This window comes from Homalodisca vitripennis, chromosome 7 (assembly GCF_021130785.1).
Source record: "Homalodisca vitripennis isolate AUS2020 chromosome 7, UT_GWSS_2.1, whole genome shotgun sequence".
NCBI classification, from domain to species: Eukaryota; Metazoa; Arthropoda; class Insecta; order Hemiptera; family Cicadellidae; genus Homalodisca; species Homalodisca vitripennis.
The window spans coordinates 59,144,827-59,158,392 of NC_060213.1; the positions used below are offsets into that span (position 1 = coordinate 59,144,827).

The 13,566-nt window shown below is 32.9% G+C and overlaps 1 protein-coding gene across 3 annotated transcripts in view; it reads left to right on the plus strand.

The window, feature by feature from the left end:
- The first annotated feature begins 1,579 nt into the window (after window positions 1-1,579).
- Window positions 1,580-13,566, plus strand: part of LOC124365871 (E3 ubiquitin-protein ligase RNF216-like) — a 77,865-nt gene continuing 65,878 nt past the window's right edge. Inside the window, exon 1 of one of the 3 annotated variants that reach the window (XM_046821965.1) lies at window positions 1,580-1,990. Coding sequence is in view for 1 of the 3 variants with exons in the window: in XM_046821966.1 (XP_046677922.1) it covers window positions 1,983-1,990 (8 nt within the window). In the remaining 2 variants the exon portion in view is untranslated. The remainder of the gene's footprint in view (window positions 1,991-13,566) is intronic. The other 2 variants (XM_046821964.1, XM_046821966.1) reach the window with 2 other exon arrangements.

Below are 13,566 nucleotides of genomic sequence, written 5' to 3' on the forward strand. Positions count from 1 at the left end.
AGGCCCTCCCACACGGATTTGGCACAAAGAAGTGATCCTAATATAGTTGCACCAAGGCCACAAAATGTCTTTAAAAGCGGAGCGCGACTCGAGAGAGGTTGGAAGTGTCCGACAGGACAAACAACGGTGTTGTCACGTAGCGACAGTTGTCCCTGCAACTTGTTGCGAGAAACTCCCTGTTATTTTGGCAACGTGCTGACAACGAACAACGAATTCATTCGTTTCATTGTCGGCAACGGTAAGCCTGACCTGGAAACAGTCTGCAGACTACTCTTCAACTGTTATTTGAGCAGCGGTGTTTTAAAGAACAACTGAGTTGTAGTGTGACCATTATTAGCATAATTGCCGGAAATCTATATACAGCTCGATAATATCAGCTTGTACATCAGTTTTATAAAGCCATAGAGTAATTTATATTTAGTAAACAAAACTAATAGTTCAATTATGTTTAATACACAAAATAAATTGCTCAGTTTAATTATGTTTATGTGTGTTCTATAGTTGTGTAAAGTTACTATGTGTGCATTGTTTAAACTTATACCATTAAAAACGGAAATAATGTTTTGTTTTATACCTTCCTAATTACTTAATGTAATACGTACTGCAAATTCATATTAATAGTTTTAATTGGATAATAAATGCTTAACAATAAGGCTAAATAAATTATTAATCAACCATATAATAAAACCATAGTTAGGATCTTTTTAATTTTACAATTGGTCCAATAACATTTTGTGGTAAAAATATTATTTTATTATATATTATTATAATCATAAAGAATTTGATAAATAATGGAGATTAATTATGAAAGTTTGTTCTTAATTACATCTAAATGTGCTTTTAATTAGGTATTTCAAAATAAATTATAGTCAAGAGGCTAAGCAGGTTTAATGATAAAGTTTAAATACATTATGATAGTAACAAATTCCGTGTTTTAGTAATTTATTGCATTTCAATAATGTTCTATAAGCAACAACCACTGGAAAACGTTGTTCAAAGAACGTTGTGCAATGGATAGCTGGACGACCTTTTTGAAATGGTCAGTCGGCAACAGATGCTGAAATAACACGTAGCCGCAATCTGTTGTCGGCTGGCAGAATAACTTTGCAACTAGAGATATATTGTTGACTAAATTCTTTCTACAAATTAGAGGATACAACTGTAGCAATAGTGGTAACCACAAGTAAACCCATTCTGATAATTCGACAATCAGAATCTGAAATACTTAAAAACATTCCACACTTTCAGGCAATACAAGAAAATACAAAATATGTGTAATACAGTTACGAATACGTTACTAATACGTTACAAAAGGAAAAATCAGTTAAACACAGGTGGAGAAAGACCTATTCTCACATTAAATTTAATTTTAGTTATTAGTTACAAAATTTATCATTTACAACAGTAACGTTGTTCTTTGAGCGGTTCTCCTTCAAGGATCTACGCCGAATACACAAAAACGATGTGATTGAAGCCAAGATTAGCAGGCAGTTGACAGTATTGTGATGACTAAGGCTCACGCGTTGAGTATTTTACGCGCACGCGCATAAGGGTCTGGTGGATAACAGCTGTTTTTTTAAAAGCTTTGAAACCAAGAGTTCGTTTGGTTACACCAGTGTTCTAATGTTAGTTAATCTTTGTACTGCCAAGAGGTGTTCATTGTGATTAGGTATTTCAAGTCTTCACTTTGTTTTATAATTTTCAGTTTAATTCTCTTTTGATGGAAACTAGATTTTTTAATGAATCAATGGTAAATTGTGTTTGGTAGAATAAGGAATTTCACCCTTAACGGACTTAACCTGCAAACCCTTCTTGGTGTTGTGATACCGTCAAGGCCAAGATAAGGAATTCCTGTCTGTGCAATCTAAAAGTAGTGCGCGTTCAGCTGTGTGTGAATCCCAGCATTTACTGTACGACAGTGTTGAGGAGACAACGGCCGGATCTTAGTTAACGCAGTGACGTGCAGCTGTCGAATAAGGGTTATGTTAAGGTGAGTATTATTTAGTTATACATGTCTAGTTTATGACATTGTGACAAGAATATAAATGACAAAACACACACGTAACTTGGGTTGCGTAAATGCTCACATATAAACATAAAAATAATTCCCTTAATATTTCGGCATTTGCCGCTCTTTAAAAGGATTTATAACTATAACAAAATAGTACAGCAACAAAATTAACAGATTACACACACTAAAAATATGTACATATAATAAAGACATTTCAAATTGTTAACAGGCACTTTTCCAAATGTAATGTAGCCTAGTACAAGTTGTGTTGATACGTTTTTTACTAATAAGTTTTTTATTATATTTTAATAACTTTCATAAGGTATATATACTACCTGTTTAATTTATATTATCCAAAATAACTTCAGGAAGATTGTGATTGTTTATTTGCATATGGTTATAGTATGATAAGCATACCTGGTTTTTATGTCAATATTGCAAATGATATCAAATTATCACCATCATATAACCAACTGATACGGTACTTATTAATTAATTTGAAAATAAATAACATAGCATCTGTATCAACTGTAAATACATTTTCAGGTAGTAAAATTAATATTTTACTTTTTAACTGACTTTGGCGAATTCAAAATTATAGTCAAATTTAGAACACTTAAAAATTGCTTTAAAAGATGATAACACATATTTATCTTGGCTTCAAGATGTTAGTGTGGTGCCGACAAACACCATGTGTGGACAACCTTAATCACAGACATGTAAAAAGCATCTATCTTTTCGATCTGGCAACTGATATTAATACTCAGACATTCAAAAGCTTGTGGAGAGCTGTAAAACGGAGGTTTAAAAGTGGTACACTAACTGAATTGCTTGAAGATCATCTCTGTGAGTATTTGTACAGAAAAGAGTTATAATTTTCAGGAGAGGATACTTTCAACCTCTTCTTGGTACTCAGAAGAAAACATAAAAAGTTCCGTGACATTCCAATTATCTGTTCTAAATTATTGTTATATTGTTATCACTTCGTTATTATGTATGACTATTTCCTAACTCCCTTTATAATTTTGTTTTAATCGTTATGGTTCCTTTATTGTTTAAGAGATTGTCACTGTGAATATTAAACTGATTATTTTTATTTAAAAAATTATTCGCATTATGAGTATAGATAAGTTGATATCGATCAATTAATAGTCTCGTATTGGATATGCATATCTTATGTATTGATGATTGTAGTAATCTATATAAAAAACCCTTATCGTACTCTTCCCCTTTTATATATATATATATATATATATATATATATATATATATATATATAAAATTTCAATAAACATTGAATCACAAAAAGTACTTGCTACCACTACACCACAGATCCCTTACTTTTTACGATTCAGTTATGTTATGGTAATTCTAAGCAATATATGGGTCAACCTCAATTTTTCTCATATTACAATATAATGTTCCAATAGTCAATTAGAAAAGGAAATGACTAGAATTTCTTGCCGGAAAGCAGTTATAGGGAGCAGGCAACTGCCAGACGGTCATGTGTTTAAAATTGTTTTACATACATTACCTACATTATATTGTAATATGTAATAACAATTGATCAGTAATTTTTAATAAAAAAAAGGATCACACACGATGCCTGCCCGCTGCGCAGCGCTTCGCGCTGCTTGCTCTTTTAGAAAAAAAATTAACTCGAGTAGTTCCAAATTTGAAGCCCAGATCACGTCAGTGCCCCTGATCACTAATAGGTAATTCTAAGCAATATTATGACCGTCTGGCGGTTGCCTGCTCCCTATAACTGCATTCCGGCAAGAAATTCTAGTCATTTCCTTTTCTAATTGACTATTGGAACATTATATTGTAATATGAGAAAAATCGAGGTTGACCCATATATTGCTTAGAATTACCTATATTATAATTGGCCATTTCTGTCACATATGCTTAAATAACCAAACTAACATATGGTCGGAAGACCAAGTACCTGTTAAACGACTTTTGTTTACATTCATTAAATTTGTATAAATGCCAATAGCCAAAATATAAATATATATATATATATATATTTATATTGAGCGGTGAATATATAAATATATAATACAAATATATAATTTATTATAATATTTATAATATTTTATTATAAATATATAATACAAATATAAATATATATATATATATAAATGAGACACCCGGGTTCAAGTCACAGTGGAGCAAGTACTTTTTGTGATTCAGTCTTTATTGAAAATTAAATCAGGCTATCGCATATACAATTTTAATGAATGTTGAAAGGCATTTTGATCAGGTCTTCTGATCATAATATGATATTATGTTAGTTTGCTTATTTAAACACATATGTGACAGAAATGGACAAATACCAAATAATTGAATCGTAAAAAGTGAGTGGTTTAAATGGTAACATGCTCGTCCGACAACTGAGAAATCTGGGTTCAAGACCTGGTGGAATAAGTACTTTTGATGATTAAGTCTTTATTGAAAATTATGTATATATATAGACATTTTCAGTTAGTGATGTGCTGCTCCTGGATGTCCATTACATTTTTTTTGTTCTCTTAGGACAAGAAGCTTAAATAGATTGCACTTAGTCCTGTAAGAACCTTTGCGCTGCTTCCGGAGTGACAGGATACTCAGCATGGGTAAGGTTAGGGAGTATGGGCCGCCTCCTATCGAAATCCATGAGGAAGAATTAGGGCACTAAATCTCACAGTCATGTCTTCCCAGAAGAAGGGGAGGCCAGTTCTGAACCAGCCTCTCCAGTCAATGTAGGCAGGGGGTGGCACACCCTTATTGAGGCTAGCAAGAACCTCTGAGGTTAGGGAACAAACCCCACCAACTCTAACAGTCATCTCCCACATTAGACTAGACCTATCAAATTGCACATTGACCCCAGAATCTCGACATTTGCGATTAGTGATATGCCGCTCCTGGACATCCATAAGGTTGCCCAGATTTAAGTGACACGTCGGTTTTTGCTGTGCCCAGTGGTGGGTTCAACTGGAAGGTATAAACCAGCCAGAAGTGAACCCTTCTAGGGAATACTTTCAGGTTAAATAACTAAAAGGCAAAGCTGCAGTATAAGAAGCGGCCACGACCACAATCGAATCATCAGTATTCATGATTATCTAAACTTAACCCGAAATGTCGAATTGAATTACGTAGGTATTTCAAATTATTTATAGTTCAGCGGTTTTATATCTAAAAAATTAATAATAATTTAACTATAAATGGAAACTGTTTAGAGTATGTGTATTATTTATAAAGTGTAACAACCAAAACATTTTAACATATAGTTACTTTTTACCATGTTGAAATATTAATGTGTCTGGCAGCTTGTGACACAAATAACACATGTACATCACAATTATATTTGCAGCTATTACTCAAATACCATACAAATGATTATACTTTGTTTGAATTAATTTGAAACAATATTGTTATTCAATACATTAAAAAAGAGCTGGCAATAATTAATTGTAAATAACTATAACTTAAATGTGTTGTAATTCGATAGTTGAGATGTTCTTAATTGATAATTTGGTAACCTGATATATGTATATGGTGGTGGCCGCTTACTATTCTACAGTGAAGGCAAATAAATTTTGAAAAAATTATTTATTCTGCCTTAAAAACTAAAGCTAGCATGGAAAGAAACTATAGGAACTTATTTTACAGCATATAACTCCTTTCAGACGCACTCAAACACCATTGTGCTCTTAGTACTTTGTCTTAGTGCATCATTGACAAAAGTACTTCGTCATACGCCGCTTGCAAAATGTGTTCTTGTAATGGAGCAAGAAGGGACATAGCATTAGAATGTAAACCTTGCCCAAACCGATCACCTTTGTGCCTTCAAAAGTGTTTTGCTGAGTACCATTCCTAGTTCAAACTATGGTATAACCTATAGTGTAAATATGTGTAATAGTGTGCATAAATATATGGTGAGTTAGTAAAATTAATTTGCCTTATTATTTCACATGATATTCCTATCATTTGCCAAGTCTGCTGCTAGAAGCGTTAATGCGTTTTCAGCATATAGCACTTAAAAGTGATGCTGTGTGCTGAGGACATGTTTACAAGTCTTTTAAATTGAAAAGTAGTAAAATCATTTAATACTGTTTATTTATAGGTAAAACAACGTTATCAGTTCATTTAGTACAAAAATTTAAAAAATATCTTCAGCACAGCCCATCACTATTAAAAGCAATTTAATATAGACCAGCAGTGAATGTGTTAATGTGTAATGTAATTCACAAAGCAGTATAAAACAGAACCCAACACATTATTTTTGTTTGAAAAAATAAATATTTAGGAAAAATCTAACAGTAAATGAATACAGTGATTAAGTACAGGTTAATATTTTAATTTCTTGTAGTTGACTGATGGCTTGTGCTTTTGTGTATATGCTAAAACATGGATGCATAAATGGATTTTTAAAAATATTTGAAATAATGTGTAATATGTAAATGTAAGAAGCAGATTCTAATCCCTCAATAATAAATGTTCATGGCTGGTAGTCCTCAATACTCATTATCAGCTTTGTTATCTCTGCATGTTCATTTATTATCTAATCTCCCATTTCTGATTGTGGCTTTAATGCACTTGAGAGTGTTGAAATGTAACTGTTTAGCAATATGTTTTTATATATTTTCCGACATTTAATTGCAACTATATTTATTTTGTAAAACAGTGTGAATTTATTATTTATTGACTGAGCTTTAGCGAAGCCTATCACTTGTGGGGCTGGAAAAATTTCACTTCTGTCTATCCGTTCTATCTGTCCGTATGTCAGCATGATATCACAAAAACAAACTGACCTTAGACTTGAAATATTGCATTCTTTTATGAGGAATTTTTCAATGATGCTGCATGTCACTCCATGAGATTGACTGAGCGTTAGCAAATACTTTAAAATTTGTCCTAAGACTAACCATGATGGCAACGAGAAAATAAATTAATTACAATCTATCTATTAATCTATTAATTAAGATCCAATCTTATCAAAATCCAATACTATGACTTACATCAGTCTCCATTAGAAATGTCTTTTATATCTTTTTTATTTTTAAATTTTATTTCATTTATTGCATCATGTTGGTTTACAATGTTAAGAACAGCCAGTACACATATGATTTATGAATCAGAAAAGAATATTGAGCCCTTTGTTCATATATTTTAGGCGATGTACAGGATATTGCAATGTAGTGTGCCTATCAGTATAGAATTTTTGTAGACTCTAATTATTAATTGGGATATTTAAAAAAAGTTAAAACTTTAAAAATATAAGTACATGGAATTGCATCATCTTATGAATTACGAAAAACTTTACATAATTTGTTGTAGTTTAAGTGGTACATTATCCTGCCAATTCTTTTTTAAAGCCTAAATACATTTCTGGATTTGTAAAATGTTCCCAGAAAGGTACCCCATATCTCAGATGCGAAAAAACCTGTTAAAATTTCATTAAAATTTAATGGTTTTTTTTTTTTATAACAGCATTTTTATTAATTAAACTATGCACTTTTTATTGTTGAATAACCAACGATAATATTGAATACTCATTTAACAGATTGGCTGTTGAAAATGCCAATTAGCGTTTGGCATTGTTACATGAGTGCGGTAGACTCCCATTGCAGGAAATCATCTCCCATGTTATTTCACTTGGTCAGACCCCTAGCTGACCGTGATCAATCTTAAACAAATCTTAGAGTAGCAGCCTATCGTACGTGTGTTGTTTACATATGTGTGTTTTTAATTTATAGCCACGTAAAATTCGTAATCTGAATGATACAAAATAATTGAACCAGTAGTGAAATCATTAGATACTATAACTATGGCTTTAAATCAGCGTAGTAGTGGTGTTAGTTAGAGACCAAGCGATGACAGTGGTTCTGGATAGATCTCGATACTGTGACTTGGGACCCAGATATGCCCATGAGTAGTCAGTCTATTTTTGGGCCCCAACCCAAACAATCAGAGCTGTCAAATTGGTCCATAAATAACAATTGTCGGCCAAAACTAGTAAGGGATGATGATCCAGTGATGGCAAGTTTTTATATAGGTCTGTATAGTATTGATGACATAATTACTAAAACAGTTCATACTCGATACTAAGATGTCCTTATGTACCGACTGGTACTATAATGTATGTTAATCAATCCATTGGTTTACTTGTTCCCATGCAGGGCACAGTATCCCAATTGATTATTTCAATCCAGTCAGTGATTAGTCATTTCTCAGGTCTATTATAAATAACACAGATGGTAATGCAGAAGTTTTTATTTCTCTTGGTGCGAGCGTAATTTCCGCATAACTGAATAGAAATTATAACATTATCTGAATTCAGAAAGTTTTAGGACTTTTATTTCATATGGAACTGGTCAAAATACCAAATGACTAACACTATTTTAATAGTGTTTTTAGTGTGTTTATCTCAAAAAAGTTTGCTCAAGTTTGTCACGAAACAGGAAATCTCTCCATTTTTAATTTTTAAGATTTTCCATTCTCCAAAAACTGTGATTTCTACCAGTAAATCATGTTTTGGTCTCATATGCGGAGGTTTTTATTGCAAGGCTTTAAATATTATTAGCAAAGTTATCACAGATTGGATCTGATTTTCACCATTTACAGATCACATAATTAACAGTTTTATCAATATTCTTACAATATTTTTTTTTAATTTGTGTAACATGATTGAAACATGATGGGAACTCATGTGTTATCTGGAGACCATGAACTCTTCCAGAGTTGTGTGGTAGTGAACAGTTGTGAAGGAAGGAAGTGGACATGTTGTTTTGCTACAATTTATCACTATATTATTGTAGCTGGCAACAGTATCTACACAGTACGAGTTACCACATGAAATACATAATTCTTCGCAACACTTTACCTGATAAACAAGCTATTAAAATTCACCACGTTCTGGTAGATTCAGGATTAATCACACATACAGACATACAGTTGATTTTTAAAATTTGTGAGCCAAAATATCTTTTTATCATACACTCAACAATTTGAAATGTATGCAGTGATATAATGTATTCAAAATATCTAGTACATGATTGTTGATAGTAGCAATTAGGTAGATTTGATATACAGTCAGTCTATTGCAATTATTGTTCTTGCGGTAGCACTTAAGGGACATTTCCAGATAACCACCGTGCCTTAAACCATCCCTGTTCCAATATATATATATATAAAAAGCAGCTTGTGAAAACGATAACTGTGCAAAAAAAATATAAAAAAAGTTTGGAACATGGTACTAAAATTAATCAAATAGATTACTTAGCTTTCAGCTAAGTGTGTTCACCAACTTTTACAAAACACACAACTTTGTTATTTTTGGACTTATAAAAAAAAAACAAATAGTTTCTGGAATCCTAATAACATTCCAAAACATTTTGTGACAAACACTTTTTTAGTACTGTGAACGCTTTTTTTGGATATTCCATAAGAATTTTCAACACTAAGAAGTGGTGAAAGGAATTTTGAAACAAGTTCAAACTTGGTATAAAAACTGTTCTTACAAGTATCTCGACTAAGTTCGTTGGCCAGCTTGGTACGCCATTTCATTCTATGACGGCAGCCATACAAACTTAAAACTTGCACAACTCGGTTATTTATGAATCTAGAGAAAAAACAAAATGTTCTGGAATACGTATAACATTTCTTAGTCTTAACCCACAGTTACTTAACCCACAACAATGATGACAATTATAACCCTATCTCTAGAGCTAAGTGTAATTTGGTAAACAAACACACTCTGGGGTCTAGTCTTAGAGAACTAATCTTAAATATTCAGTCTCTAAGAAGTAAACTTAATGAGCTAGACATAACATTACAAGAAACTGATATGAAACTGAGGATGAAATGTCAATATTTATGCCTAATGGGTTTGTACTAGCTTCATATTACTGTAGGAAACCTCCCCTTAAGTGTGGTGGCTCGTCAATATTTATATGCCTAGACTTAAGTTCTGGATATCAGAATTTTGATATTTCTGACTTTTTGACTCGTATTAATTCTCTATGTGAAGCTTCTGCAATTAAGCTGCTTGATTTTAATCTTATTATATTAAATGTTTTTAGAACGTCCAACACTGATTTTAATACTTTTATTGATTATTTGGATAAGTTGTTGTCTTTTTTAATGATTAAAAAATGTAAATATTTTATTTTAAATGGAGATCTGAATGTGGATATATTAAAGTTGGAGAGTGATGACGATGTTCAGTTTTTACGCTTAGATCGATGGATTTATATTCCATAAATAGTTTACCATCTAGAAACAAGGCTCATCTAGACAACATGTACACAAATATTGATAAAAAGCTATGCGATTCTACCTTATTGAAGTAAGATATTATTTCCGATCATGCTGGCATCTTTGTTGATATTAAATTGAGTTTTAAAAAGTTCAGGAATAAGGATAGTTCTAAGATAAAAATGAGGCATCTCATGTCACCTGTTAGAATAAGTTATCTTAAGGAAGCTCTCAGTTATTGTGAAGATTGGGATTTTTTAAATGATAATTTAGATGTAAATGCAAACTGTTCAATGTTCTTAAATACTTTAACATCTTATTTTAATATATATTGTCCACTTGTTAATGTTAAAAATAAAGCTAACAAAAAACCGAAATTGGCATTGGTATACTCCTGAAATTGAACGTATAAGGTCTTATACGGTAATTCTCTACGCTAAATGGAAAAATAATCTAAGTGTAAATGATAAGATTAGGTTTAAGAATTTTAAGAAGCTGTACAAAATAGCAATCTCTAAAGTAAAAAAATTGCAAACGATTCACTCATCATAAACTCCCAAAATAAATGCAAAATAGCATGCAGATAATCAGAAAGGAAGCAGGGGATTTTATTTCCAAAAGTAAAGACAGTATGATACCAGTACTTCTGATGCTTTAAACAATCATTTTGTAAATGTTCCTGTTAATCTTGGCTTGAACTTTGATACCAATACTCAGTCTTACCATCATTTGTTGCATAACTTTTCTCCCCATCATAACAGTTTTACAGGTAACTTTAGTTGGGAAGCTTTTAATACTAGTGAAGTAAGAGCAGCAGTAATTGACTTCAGCGTAGTCATAGTCATAATACTTTATTTACATATTCGTCAAGAACAGTAATTGCGTCAAGTTACACAAAAGGTGAAAATATCTTAATACAAGATGTAAAATAAAATAATTCAAATTAACATAAGTATATAAAATTGTATTTTATTCAGTTTACGCTTGAGTTCCTCTCCAATTGAAGAATTCTGTTCTGCCAGTGTGTAGAACGGTCGGTCCTGAAGCCATGTTTTTACTCGCTGAACAAACTGTCTCCTGTAAATCCTTTTCAGGTCTTCTGGCAGGTTGGTCCACATTTTCGCCCGCATGTAGCATGGTCTCTTTTTAGTTGCACTAAGGGTGTGTGCAGGAAGGCAGTAATTGGTTGCATGTTGTGTATTATAGTCATTTACTTGGGCATTTGTGATTTCTTCTGGAGCCATTGTATAGATGTACTTAATGACTTCGAAAATGTAAAAGTTTACTATTGTTAGGATTTTTAGCTGCCTGAAGGTCTCAATACAAGATTCTCTGTGCTGGAGGTTCCCTAGGCTTCTTATTGCATTTTTCTGAAGAATAAGGACTCTTTGTATGTTTCCAGCTGTAGTCCCTCCCCATACTACAACTCCATAGCAGAGGTGTGACTCAAATAGCGCGTAGTAGGCGGTCTTAGCTGTTTCCATGCTGCTTATGTTCTTTAGTCTCCTTATTACATAAAGTCCTGAGCTGAGATGACTATACAGGGAATCAATGTGGGGTGTCCATGTAAGACCATCATCAACTGTTACACCAAGGTATTTAGCCGAGGCAACCTCCTCCAGACCAAGTATTCTTCCTGTGGTGTCTCTGTGTCGTCCTAAAATCAGCTGCTTCGTTTTCTTTTCATTCACAACCAGATCACTGCTGTGACAATACTGAATTGCCATGTTCAATGCTACATATGAGGCAATTTCCAGTTGTTCGGGATCCTTTCTACTTAGCAACAGTACCGTGTCATGTGCATACATCACCGTTTTGCTGTAATTCTGTATGTATTGTTGAAAGTAATTTGTAAATATAATAAACAGCAAAGGCCCTAGTACAGATCCTTGGGGTACTCCACGGGTGATGGGTTTAATTTCTGATTTAATTTGATTTGTTTTCTGTCTGATTTTGTACTTGATTTTTACCATTTGGCTTCTTCCGGTTACATAACTTGTAAACCAATCTCTTGATGTGCCCTGTATCCCAAAGGTTATCAGTTTATTTAAAAGCTGCTGGTGGTCAATTCTGTCAAAAGCTTTACTGTAGTCTAGTATTATGGCTGTTGTAGTATTTCCTTTTTCCTATTCTTCTAGCAAGAAGTTTACTAGGCTTATTAGAGAAGTGATTTTAGATTTTCCTTTTAAGAAGCTGGGTTGGAAAGGTGTTAAAGGTGATATATTGATAGGTGTTCAAGTAGTCTTACTAGTGCCACTTTTTCTGTTAACTTTGAGAAAGTAGGGATAAGTGAAATTGGTCTGTAGTTTGATGGATTAGTATTTGAGCCATTCTTGAATTTAGGATAAATTTTGGCCAGTTTCAATGATGTTGGGAAAACTCCTGAACCAAATGACTTATTAGTTATATCAACCAGAGGATTGATAAGTTCTTCTTGCAGGTTATTAATAGCTTAGAGGAGATCCCATCATATCCTGCTGAGGTCTTTCGTTTTTTAGTGAGCTAATAATTTGGTTAATTTCTTGTTTAGTTGTTGGCCTTAGGATTAAATCTGGAATATTAATATCCTGGACTGGAAGGTTTATTGCTTGCGTTACATGTTGTCCACTTTTTTAAATTATATCTTCAGCTATATTGACGAAGTAGTCATTAAGATGGTTTGCAATATCTTGTGGGTTAGTCGTTTCACGTCCATCAAGTTTCGAGGGTAGTAATGTATCTTCTTTTTTCTTTCTTTCATTGTTAATTACGTTCCAGACAGCCTTTGTTTTGTTTTCTGCGTCAGCAATCCTTGAGATATTTTCTTGTTGTCTAAGATGAAGGTCATACTCTTCAGAAGTGAAGCTCTTCTTTTGTGTTCCTCTTCACCTGCTGTATTATAAAGGTTTTGAGCTGCACTAAACCTTTGCTTTAAATTGACTGCTGTGGGATCACTTAACATGTAATTTTGTTTTCTTTTTGAAATTTCGGTTTTAACTATTGGGCATGATAGATTTATTGCTTGGTTTAGAATGTCGCCAAATTTGTCATATGCTTGATCTGTGCCAGTGGAGTTGTAGACCTCTGTCCAGTTTTGATGTTGAAGTAGATTTTTTAGCATAAACAGTTTTCTATTACTGAAGTTTTTCCTCTCTGTTGTAGTGGTTAAAGCAGGTTTTGTGGTCCAGTGGATAGTGCAGAGTTGTTGCCCCATGTGATCAGAGATAGCTGTGTTTATTACTTTAATATTTACAGTATCCGGATCACCATTGTTACAGCACACACAGTCAATCGATGTGTGGGAGGTCGGAGTAATCCGTGTGGCTGGTAGATCT